Source organism: Vigna unguiculata, chromosome 9 (genome assembly GCF_004118075.2).
Source record: "Vigna unguiculata cultivar IT97K-499-35 chromosome 9, ASM411807v1, whole genome shotgun sequence".
In the NCBI taxonomy this organism is placed as follows: domain Eukaryota; kingdom Viridiplantae; phylum Streptophyta; class Magnoliopsida; order Fabales; family Fabaceae; genus Vigna; species Vigna unguiculata.
Window position 1 is genome coordinate 9350245 of NC_040287.1, and position 13043 is coordinate 9363287.

A 13043-nucleotide genomic window follows, 5' to 3' on the forward strand; every position below is an offset into this window, starting at 1 on the left:
AATAAATTTTTCTTAAACAATTTCTTTAATTTCTCAAATTTTCATCTAAAATAATCTAATTCGGTAAAAAGAACTAAGAATGAAAAAAAAAGTGTTAGAAATATTTTAATATAATTTAAAAAATAAATAATAAAAATAAAAATTCTACTGTTATTCATGTTTTTATAGACCTTTAATTTATGGATTAATGTGTTTTATGGTTAACGGCTATATTCTTATTACACTTTACTCTTTTGTCTCCTTTTGCTACCTATAAATACAACCTAGGTGCATGGAGAACAACAACAACAAAGACAACAAACATTAAAGTTTTTCTCTGAAATATTCTTCTTTTCTTCTCTATATTATCTTTAAGACAATGGTATTCATAAGGTTCGGAGATCTTTCACTGCACTCGATCGATCTGACGGGTTGTTGTATCTTGGGAGAAAAACGCATATGATATGAAACACATGATTGTGTATTTGTTTAGCCCTGTGCAGTAGGAACGTTTTTTCTCTAAGGATAGCGTTATGCGTGTCTCAACCCAGGATATTTCTACTCCTTTCCTGGTTTATTTTTATTTATTATTGTTATTATAATTATTGATCTCTGATTAATATTCATTGATTTATATATATGTCTTAGTGTTATTATTACTCTAATAATTATTATTATATTATTTTATATTTTTATTATTATTAGTATTATTTGAGTAATATTTTTTAATAAGAAGTACAATTATTGATTGGAACTTTCATTCGAACATCAATCAGTAAAGAAATGTCCCAACTTTTGGGTTAATCTAAGGCATTCAAATACGTGAGGAACACCTAAATTCTTTGTTATTTTTGAAAAACACAAAAAAAAAAAAAAGAATTTGTTGGTTTCCTACAAGTATATCCAGTGGAGTTCGGTTCCTCACGTAACAAACAATTTCCGTCTTTTGTTGGTTCACGTCAACCAAAAAAACCGCTTAACCCATTCGGCCACCAAGGGATCGATGGGGTGGGTCGCGAATCCGTGGACGGCCGTCGCCGCCACCATCTGCATCCAGTCGAGCTGCGGCGCATCCTACACCTTCAGCATTTACTCCGCCGTGCTGAAATCGACCCAGGGCTACACCGTCTCCGTTTTCCAGTTATAAAAACATGTTACAAATGGAGACGCGGCTCATCTTAACATGTTACTTTTGATTTTGACCCAATAGATATTTATCATAAAATAACAACTTTTATAAACAAAGGTGACGAGTAAGAAATCCGAGCAGATTTGAGCCAAATCAGATTTGGACCGAATAGAATTCGAGTCAAGCAAAATTTGGACCGAGTAGTATTTAGGCCGTATAAGATTTGGACCGAGCAAGGAATTTGGACAAGATTTGGATCGAGTTTCTCGTGAATTAGGATATGATTACGAGATATTTTTTGTAACCAGAAGATTTCCAACTTTGAGAGTGAAGATCATGTATGACTTTTCTTTATCTATAAATAAAACACTCACTCCTCTTGCCAAAAAAGAAAACTATTTTGACCTTAATACTCTTAAATTTATCTAAATCGAAAAAATTCTCCTTATATTTTGTCTTGAACGAGGAACATAGGTTTTTAGCCGCAACATGATAGAGGATTTTCTAAAGTTAAAGAATATTTTGTAAAAATTTTCTTTCTTTTAAAACATGTATCCAACTTTATTCGTAACACCCTTTTTAGCTATGAAGTACATTAAGATTACCTTTTCCCCACAATGAACTTTACAAATATTCTAATTACAAGTGTTTTAATCAAATATTAATATACATGTTTATAATTTAATTTTATATTGCAAACACTTTTCATATATTTTATTTTAAGTTTTTAATAACTCATTTTAGTAGTAGTAAATTAGATTTAATATATGTATTTGTCTTAATTTTGTATTCTTAGCCAATTTGACATTTGCTCACTATTTTGATTATAATATTTTTGCAGATATTTACTTTAGATTACCTTTTCCCCCACAATGAACTTTACAAATATTCTAATTACAAGTGTTTTAATCAAATATTAATTTACATGTTTATAATTTAATTTTATATTGCAAACACTTTTCATATATTTTATTTTAAGTTTTTAATAACTCATTTTAGTAGTAGTAAATTAGATTTAATATATGTATTTGTCTTAATTTTGTATTCTTAGCCAATTTAACATTTGCTCACTATTTTGATTATAATATTTTTGCAGATATTATTTTGATTGATTCTAATTCCACTGGATTCTACATTTCAAGAGTTTCAAAATGGACGTATGGTTTATTGAATTTTGAGTTCTATAATATTTTCTATAATTTTTGGAAGTTAAGACATATTTATTGAATTTTGTAAAAAAACTCATGCAGATCCAATTTTCTTTACATTGACTTTAACTTTTTGTAATTGGACTTAAGGACCTAACTAGATCCTACATTTAGGTTTATGTTTATTTCAGATTTGAGAGCTTAAACATAAGTTAAATGTGCTCTAAGCCCATAAACAAAAATCATTTGTTTTAGTTTTCTAATTTTGTAAATTGTTTATTCATCTCATTTCTTCCCTTACTCTAAAATTGTGTGTCAATTGTTCCTCTTCCTCTACCAATTTTGTTTTTGTGTTCTTCATCAATAGATAACTAATTCTTAATAGTCAATTCACAAAATCAAGATCATAGAAGTTGAATTTTAAGTTTTGAATTGATCATTTAATAAAGGTTTAATTACTCAAATGGTATCCACTTTGGTAGAGGTGTGTCAATCTGTTACGTGTGAGGTCCCTGGTGTGACACATGCCATTTTTAGGTCCCTAGTGTGACACGTGTCATTGTTAGTGTCACGTGGCAATGCATTGTCACATGTCATTATTACTATCAAATGTCATTGTCTTGATTTTAATTTAGTCCCTATATATGTGTCAATGATTCAATTTAGTCCCTACTTATGTATATCTGATTCAATTTATACCCAATTTTTTTTAATAATTAAAATTCATTTTTTATAAAATTAAAACTAATTAAGTATAAATATTTTTACAAAAATTAAGTATTGGTATTTATATTAAAATTTAGTGGTAAAAGTCATTTTATTTAGTCATTTGTAATAAAAATAATATTAGTATAACATTCATACAATTAAAAATTTTGGTTTAAAATTAGTGAAAGACAATATTGTTCTATTTTGAAAAAAAAAGTAATAATTAACAAAACATAAGTAATTAATAAAGTAATATGTTAAAAAATCATTTTTAATAGAAAATAGTAGATAACATTTATACAAATAATAAATTTGGTCTGAAATTGGAGAGAAATATAAATATCAGTACTTAATTTTGTAAAAATATTTATAAATAATTAGTTTTAATCTTACAAAAAATGGATTACAAAAATATTTTAATTATTAAAAAAATTGGGACAAAATTGAATCAGATATACCTAAGTAGGGACTAAATTGAAATCAATCCAATGACATTTGATAATATGGTATTGCATTGTCACGTGGCACTGACAATGTTACGTGTCACATCAAGAACCTGACACGTGACATTTTTTTTGGAAAAAGAAATAAAAAATTAAAAAAAAAATCACAGATTGACACGTGACACGAGGGTGTTAATAATTTTGGTTTTGAAGGGACGTAATTAAACACTTTTTCAAAAGTTGGATGCAATCTATACTTTTTTAAAATCAGGTACCAAATTGACACATCTCTACCAAAGTGGTACCATCCAAGTAATTAAATCTTTAGTAATAAAAAAATAAAAATCACATTTCATTTTACACTAACTTTAATATTATTTTACATTAAGTAAGTAAAATATTGTGACAAAATAATACTCATATCATCCAAATAATAGAAATTTAAAGTAGAGACTAAATTAAAAAAATACAAATATTTAATATTCAACAAACTAAAAAATTTATTAAATATATTAAGATTTATAAAAAAAATTAAAACTTAATTAAACCTCAAATAAAATCGTGCATCACACTCAGACCTTTACTAATACTAAATAAATAATATTGTACACACATTACACAATAATAGTTTATTAGGTCAAAAAGTTTGGTGTCTACGAGTTTCGCGTGCAGTTATTAATTTATTATGGTGCCTTAAAAGCTTCACCTACTATAGTATAGTATAAACTTTACCTCCATGTGTTATAAGTATAACTTACGAATTATTATTTCTCCTTTCTTTCAATCACCAACACAATTTCGTTGTCACCTACTATAATAATTTTTTTTCTTAAACAATTCTTTTAATTTCTCAAATTTTCATCTAAAATTAATCTAACTCAGTAAAAAAGAACTAAGAATGAAAAAAAAAAATAGTAATGGCGAAACTTCAATTATTGATTGGACCTTACAGTCAAAACAACAACCATTAAAGAAAGGAAAATGTCCCATCTTATGAGTTAATCTTTAAATCCATGCAAACCACCTAAATTCTTTGTTATTTTTGAAAAAAAAAACAATAATAAAATTTGTCGGTTTCCTTCAAATATATCCATTTCAAATATATCCAGTGGAGTACGGTTCCTAAACGTAACAAACAATTCCCGTCTTTTGTTGGTTCACGTAAACCACATAAAACTGCTTAACCCATTACGCCACCAAGGGATCGATGGGGTGGGTGGCGAATCCGTGGACGGCGGTCGCCGCCGCCATCTGGATCCAGTCGAGCTGCGGCGCATCCTACACCTTTAGCATTTACTCCGCCGTGCTGAAATCGACGCAGGGCTACGACCAATCCACCCTCGACACCGTCTCTGTTTTCAAGGACATCGGCGCTAACTTCGGCGTCCTGTCTGGCCTCCTCTACACCGCCGTCGTTTCCTACACCCATCGCTCCGCCCTTCCTGGCTCGCCTTCCAAGTCCAAATGGACCTCTCTTTCTGGGCCCTGGGTGGTCCTCGCTTCCGGCGCGGTTCAGTTCTTCGCGGGCTACCTTTTTATCTGGGCCTCCGTCGTGGGCCTTATAAGCCCTCCGCCCGTGCCCGTCATGAGCTTCTTCGCGTGGCTCGCGGCTAATGGCCAAACCTTCCTGAACACCACCAATGTCGTCACTGGCTTGCGCAACTTCCCTGGGTATAGCGGCACCATCATTGGGATCATGAAGGTAACTGAAACACAAAGGGTTCAGAGAGTGAATAGTGATTTGTTCCGAACGTATTATAAGCATACCGCATAATTTTTAAATTAAAATGCAAATGAGAAATGTTTATTTTAATTTAACCAAAGGAACGGCATGGATGCCTTATTTTAATTTCACTGTGATTCTGTTGTTTCAATGAGTTTAATTTGTGTTGACCATTTAGAAATATTCACTGAATTGTTTTAGTTGAATCCGGAGTTTGAAGTTGTGTGGAGTAGTGAGAGATTTTTTATTTTTATTTTTTGTTATGATTTTTTCTGTTTAAACAAATTTGTCTTAAAATTTGTGTTATCTTACAAAAGAAAACTAAATCAGAAACCATTTTATGTTTTTTGTTAAATTTTTATTAAGTTCTGGTTGAATTGGAATTTTATTGTTCAGGGCTTTCTCGGACTGAGTGGAGCTATCTTGATCCAAATTTACCACACGTTTTTCGATGGGGAGCCGTCAACGTTCATTTTGATGCTTGCTCTGTTACCTTCATTGATCTGCGTGTTGTTTATGTTCTTGTTGAGGATTTATGAAATTCATGGCAGTGATTACAAGAAGCATTTGGACAGTTTCTCTGTGGTTACTGTGATTATTGTTGCCTATCTGGTGTTCATTATAATGTTACAGAACTTCGTCCGTTTGCCATATTGGGGATGGATGTTAGAGTTTGTGATTCTCGTGGTTCTGCTAGCATCACCTTTTGTAATTGCTATCAAGGCCCATTGGGAGGAGTCACAGAATTTTCCACAGTCCTACACCATTGAGAGTGGTTCTTCTACAAATAAGGGTACTACGTCTTCCAGTTATTCTGCATCAGGGGGGGATCAAGTGGAGTACCATGAGTTGCCCAGTGATGAGGGGCAGGTACAAGGGACTTCAGATGACGAATTGCCCCAAGAAGAAGACAAGAACCTATTGCAAGCTATCTGCACGCTTGAATTTTGGATGTTGTTTGTGATCATGATATCTGGATTAGGCTCTGGGCTTGCAACTATCAATAACATGAGCCAAATAGGACAATCCCTTGGCTACAGTACCATTGAGATTACCAATATGGTATCACTATGGAGTATGTGGAACTTTCTAGGTCGTTTTGGAGGTGGCCATATATCTGATTATATCATGCACAGAAAAGGTTGGCCAAGGCCCCTGTTGATGACTGCAACACTGGGGATGATGGTTGTTGGGCATTTAATTATAGCGTGTGGTTTCCGCGGAAACTTGTATCTGGGTCCTGTTCTAGTGGGCATTGGCTATGGGGCACATTGGTCCTTGATGCCTACGATCACTTCGGAGATATTTGGTGTAAAGCATATGGGTACCATTTTCAATGCCATTGCTGCAGCAAGTCCACTTGGATCTTATATACTTTCTGTGAAAGTTGTTGGGTATATTTATGACAAGCAAGCCGATGAAGATAATTTTTGCTTTGGCATAGACTGTTTCATGTCTTCATATTTTATCCTGGCAGGCGTGACTTTTCTTACACTTTTGGTTGCTTTGCTATTATACTTCCGTACCCAAAGCTTTTATAAACAAGTTGTGCTTAGAAGATTGAAACATTATGCAAGATGATGAAGCTTTTATTTGCCTCCCTTTCAACGCGAGGTAAAGGCTTGGGAAACCAGTCTTGCTTTCTTTGTTGTCTTTGGCATAGATATATGATTGATTAATGCAGTTTTCTAGAAGTTATCATCTATGAGCAAGATTTGAATTATGTATTTTTTAAAATTGATTGAATTATGTATTTTTTAAAATTGATTGAATTATGTATTTTATTTGTTATAAATGTACACATAATTATTCCCTATTCTCAGAAGGCATTTCAGTTTTCAATTACCTTCCCAAATGTTGATATAGAACTTTGCTTTGTATGCAAGAGAAGAAGGTTGGAGAGGGTTGGGCCAAGGGAAATTATCTATTATGAAGTTTTATTCTTCGATATAAATATTATATTATATTTCAAAATAATATATTTATTATTTATAACTAAAATTTTTGTTAATAAATATTAGTATTTAATTAAATAATATAATAAAAAATAATTTTTCAATATGTATTTTTTTATTTGTTAAATCTTAATTCATGATAAAAAGATATATAAATAATTTAAGTTGCGAGAGATGAAAGGTCGCAAGCAGGTATAGCTGGCTCATGACGTGTCCTCACTAGAGGCAACCTAAGAAAACATAAGAAATAGAGAAAAAGTCTGATTCTGATGAAGAAATTGTGAAAGCGAAGGAGCTGGGCTTCTTAATGGAGTTTACGAACTTCAAATTCTACCTTAACTCGAAGTGGGTATCGACGGTGGCGAGCATATGGATTCAGTGCACCAGCGGCTCACTCTATACTTTCTCCATCTACTCCCAAACACTCAAGTCCACTCAGCGATACGACCAGTCAACACTCGACCTTGTCTCCGTCTTCAAGGATGTCGGAGTCAACGCCGGCGTTCTCTCCGGCCTCCTCTACGACTTCCTTGCCCGCACAACCACAACCGGTCCCTGGATCGTCCACTTCTTGGGCTCGGCCCAGTGCTTCTTGGGCTATTTCCTCATGTGGGCCGCTGTGGCCGGCCTCTTTCCGCCTGTACCCGTCCCCGTCATGTGCCTCTTCATGTTGGTGACAGCCCATGGACAGAGCTTCTTCAACACCTCCAACGTTGTCACCGGCGTCCATAATTTCCCTCACAACAGCGGCACCATTGTCGGCATTATGAAGGTTTTGTTTCTTCTCTTTTATCTCTTTGGAGAATCCTAATTAATAAAGAGATAGTTTAGAACATGAGTTAATGACCACCAGAATAATATATTTAATTATTAATATTTAAGGATGTGATAAAAAGTGGGTAAAAATAATATTGTAAAATGATGGGATAAAGTGGGTCTACTTAAAATAAAATAAAAAAAATGTGTAAATCTCCTTTTATTGAAGTTGATATAATATTAAATCGATATAGATGTTTTTGTTTTATTTAGAATACAATTTAAGGAAAATTAGATTAATGTTGATAGAATGATTAATTTGAGATTCTGAATTGAATTGCATACAAAAAATACTAAAACTAATAACTGGATTCTTTTAAAATTAGAACCCCTCTAAATTGTTTTTTATTAATTTGATTTTATAAATTGAAGTCCTATTTTTGAATTCTTTATTCTATACTGCTTACACTAAACTAAGTTATAACTTATAATATCAAAAATTACATTTCAAAATATGAACAATTAAATGTAACAATTAAAATGAAAATACTCTGTTTCTTTAAATTTTAAAACTAATATACTCTTATTTTACCACCCTGATATGTTCTCATATTAATATTGTAAATTTTATGGGATTTGTTACTGTTGTCATTGTATTGTATGATGTGTGTGGCTAATGAAAGTTTACCACTTATTAACTCAATACAGTAATTAGATGGGTGACTGCATTATTAAAAAGAAAAAAAAATAGTCAAAGAATGTGGTGAAATGGGTAATTGTCATTTAGGTTAAATAGAATGACAATTAATAATAGTTATTTATAAAAGTTACTCATTGGGTTTTTCCTCTTTTTGATAGGGATTTCTTGGTCTAAGTGGAGCAATATTAATTCAAGTGTATAAAACATTATTCAACAACAATCCTATTTCATATCTTCTGATGCTAGCACTCTTGCCACCGATAAATACTTTGCTGCTTATGTGGTTTGTGAGAATCCACAACACTCGTGAGAATGAAGAAAGGAAGTATTTGAATATATTTTCTGCGATGGCTCTGGTTGTTGCTGCATACCTTATGTTTGTTATAATTCTAGGGAACATCTTTAGCCTGCAATCATTGGTGCGCATCGTTATACTTGTTGTTCTTGTGTTGTTGCTTGCCTCACTTCTCTTCATTGCATTTAAAGCACATGAAAAGAGTGAAAGAAGTTCAGAAAATCTGCTGGATGAAAGGGCACAACTAATTGTGGAGCCTGAAAAGGTGGATGCAAGCTCAGATTCTTCGAACAATCAAAGGACTAGTTTGCAAGTAGGAGAAAACCTGAATCTTTTCCAAGCAGTGAAAACTGTGAACTTTTGGATTTTGTTTTTTTCTGTTGCTTGTGGCATGGGATCAGGACTTGCAACTGTTAATAATTTGGGTCAAATAGGGGAATCTCTTGGTTACACAAGCCATGAGACAGGTTCCTTGGTTTCTTTGTGGAGCATTTGGAATTTTCTTGGTCGATTTGGAGCAGGTTATGTGTCAGATTATTATTTGCACACAAGAGGATGGGCAAGACCTTTATTCATGGTGATCACTTTAATGGTGATGAGCATTGGCCATGTGGTGATTGTTTCTGGACTTCCAGGTTCCCTATATGCTGGTTCAATTTTGGTGGGTATTTGTTATGGCTCTCAGTGGTCACTAATGCCCACTCTCACTTCTGAGATATTTGGTGTTGTGAATATGGGCAGCATATTCAACACCATTAGTATAGCAAGTCCTGTGGGTTCTTATATATTCTCTGTCAGAGTAGTTGGATATATATATGACAGAGAAGCATCGGGGGGAAACATATGCATTGGAACTCCTTGTTTTATGTTTTCATTTCTCATAATGGCTTCTGCCACTATTCTGGGTTCTCTAACTGCATTACTTTTGTTTTTTCGGACCAAAGATTTCTATAGTCAGGTTATACTCAGAAGAATTCAAAATATTCAGTGACAGAATACTGCGAGGGAATAATGGATCTGTCAGGGATTCAATGACTAAAAGTAATGTCATAGCTTTTGCTTAGCTCTCTGTGTGTGTTTACAGGTTTAATTCACTTTGATTCTTGTGATATATGATACTAAATTTTGTTGTAAATTGATGTGAACTACTTCTTTACCAATTCTAATGTATATTTGATTAAATTTTTACATAGGGAAAAACTGTATTTGGGTGTGTTTACTGCTCGATGGTTCTTCACCATGTGTGAATTTAGTCTAGTTGGTTGGTTCATATTCCTCGGGTACATTGGCTATCATGTCTTCAGAGACTTGCTTCTACAAGTTTAAATCTGCAATATCATTCCTAGAGTCAAACTTTTGAAGACCCTCTTTTCTGAATGAAAATTGAATTCCAAAAATATGACAACCTTTCTACAATTTATGGGGAGTTTTCTTTATCAATGGTCAAATATATGTCTAATGTAAGTACTGTTCTATAAATAGTTGGTCATGTTGTTTCTATCAAAAGTGTTTAGGAGATGAGGTTGCATTAAGTGTAGTAGTTCTGGTCATTCTCATAAAGACTTAGTTTTTTCTCTCCACTACACCATTCTCTTTGAGGTGTTATAGGAGTTTGTGGTTAACACCTTATTTTCCACAAATGGTTTGAAAATTTTTATTTTTGAATTCACCTCCACATTGATGGAAACAATAATTGATACATATTTTTCATTTGAATGTTTTTATAAAATCTGTAAAAGAATTTGAAAGTTTCATCATTGTTGGTTAAGAATTTTACAAATGTCTATTTTTGAATAGTCGTTTTGTTGGAATAAAATCTGAAAGATCTCAAAGTTGTTTTAATTAAGTGTTTATAACGAAGAGTAAAATATGTTCTTATAAGTATTAGATTATGACAGACATAAGTGTTCTATTTGTGTAATAAGTGTTTTATCTGTGTAATAGACGTATAATATCTTATGTATGTTTTGTTTTGTTTGATAAACAAAATGTTTAAATAGACAATAAAAATAAAAATATGTACTCGTTAAGTATTAATGGTACACATTGAATAATCTAAATGCTTATTTTATATAGCTGTCAAATTAGGTCAAAACTCGTGGGTCAATCTGGTCCATCATGAGTTTAGGTTGAGTTGGGTTGAAATTTTTTTACAAATTTCAGTATGGGTTAATTTTTGATCCGGCCACCAAGAACCTGGCTCATCCGGGTTGAACCTGTAATAAGCCGAATAGGCTCTATTTTTTTAGCCAACATATTGGGTTGGCAAATGCAAACCTAATATTTTTGTAATTTTGGTTTATATCTGGAGTTGAATCTTATTTTGGATTGTATTAAAATTTATTTAAATTTTGGATAGAAAAAAAGAAAATTATATTTTTTTAATTAAGTGAGTCAATGAACCAATTTGTTTAATCCACCAACTTATGATGGACAGAGCTAGATTCAAATTTTTTGACTTATTAATAAGTGAGTCAAGTTGGATTGATTCATTAAGTAATTAATTTGTGATGGGTCAAGTACAACCGAATACGTTTTACTATTTTGGTAAAACTCTTACCTAGTAATAGAAATAATTTCAAAAAGATTGACTTTGATTTTTGTGTCAAATATTTAAAATAAAAATGTTATATAAATTTTTATTGTTTATTTTAATGAATCAAAATTGCATTTTAATATATTAATTCCCGTCTAACACAAATAACTCTCCTTAAAATTCACTTGTTATATTTTCATAAAAATTAATAATTCATTCTTTATGTTTTCACAAAAGTGGTGTACGGGGATAATATTATAATAATTACTCTTCTAAACCTAAAGTAGGCAGAACGTTGAGATTTGGGAGGTCTCAAATTTACATGAATTGTGTGTTGGTCGGTTCGGTGGTTATTAAAATGGGTGTTGCACCGTTTTCGAGCCAATCCAATATGCATCTAAACATAATTTATAATAATAATAATAATTTCAATATCTATTAAATGTTCATGAGCGCAATGTCTTTCAATTATTCAAACTTAATCATCACTTGCCTACTCTAATTTGGAGAGAAAATAGTGAAATGATTAAGCAATTAATCAGAAGTTAAGATCGATTAGGTACACCATCAAGACCTATGTAAGTAAAATATCATTAAAATAATATAAATACGTGATCATCACAAATCACAATGTATATATTATTCATTTACTTCCTCACTTGTTCTTAACCGAACTTAACTGTAATAGTGTCTTGATAATTGTATCTACTCGTCCACTGAAGTACTGGAACCTTGATGCTATTATATAACATTACTTGTAACATATCCAAAATGAAATCATCAAAATTTGAAACCTAAACTTACTTGACATGTAGCTTTCATTTGTCCCACTAATATTGGTAAATTCACACTCAAAACTTTGGGGGTTCTATTTTGTTATCGTCCCACTAATTTCAACTTTATCTCCTATTATTATTAATTATTAATTTATGATCAATGAAAAATGTTGGTGGATACTCATCATGTACAATTCCCAAACGTGGCCACGCTTCACCACACACATTTTTTTTTTTTCTATTATTCTTTGGAGATCGCATTGCATTGTGTCATGTATGGCATCAATAATAAAACTTTGTTTTATTATATTTGTTTGTTCCATTAGCTTGCCATTATTGTGTGATGGACACAGTTGAATTGCAGCTCTTTCTCTCGTGGTTTTTTGTTATTTTTATGAATTATTTGATGCAAGTGGATCCATTCTTTATTACAAATGTGAATATAAAATGTGAAAATGAATATGAATATAATAAAGATGCTTCTATTTTTGACACTCATTACAAACATGCCAATAAATAAATGCCAAGTTTGGACTCATTTTTTATAAATAAAAAGAAAAAATCACAGTAGAAATATGGTGTTAGAACTAAAGTTCCTATTATTATTGATTGGTAAGTAAACTTTGTAATGTAATGAATATTTGACACGAAAGCAAATAAAGTTATTTATTATGTTACAGAATTTTGTGACTTAGATTATGGCGAAAATCTTGATCACATGAAATCATTAACATTTTATATTTTATACTTGAAAATAGTATTATAAAAAATTGGTGATACTTTAGCATTAAAAAAAACAAAATACACTCATTTGGCAATTTAAAATAATAATATTTTAATTATATTTATATTATTTTTTAATTTAAAATTATAATGTATTATTATATTATTGATA

General features: G+C 31.6%; 2 protein-coding genes across 2 annotated transcripts; both read left to right on the plus strand.

The window, feature by feature from the left end:
* The first annotated feature begins 4517 nt into the window (after positions 1-4517).
* Positions 4518-6955, plus strand: LOC114162889 (protein NUCLEAR FUSION DEFECTIVE 4-like). Its single transcript, XM_028046879.1, has 2 exons — positions 4518-5109; positions 5527-6955. Exons 1-2 carry the CDS (start codon positions 4615-4617, stop codon positions 6709-6711), a joined length of 1680 nt encoding a protein of 559 aa, XP_027902680.1. The 5' UTR covers positions 4518-4614; the 3' UTR covers positions 6712-6955.
* A 224-nt stretch (positions 6956-7179) lies between these two features.
* LOC114162890 (protein NUCLEAR FUSION DEFECTIVE 4-like) lies at positions 7180-10199 on the plus strand. The gene is made up of 2 exons (XM_028046880.1): positions 7180-7857; positions 8700-10199. Exons 1-2 carry the CDS (start codon positions 7393-7395, stop codon positions 9825-9827), a joined length of 1593 nt encoding a protein of 530 aa, XP_027902681.1. The 5' UTR covers positions 7180-7392; the 3' UTR covers positions 9828-10199.
* The last annotated feature ends 2844 nt before the right edge of the window (positions 10200-13043 follow it).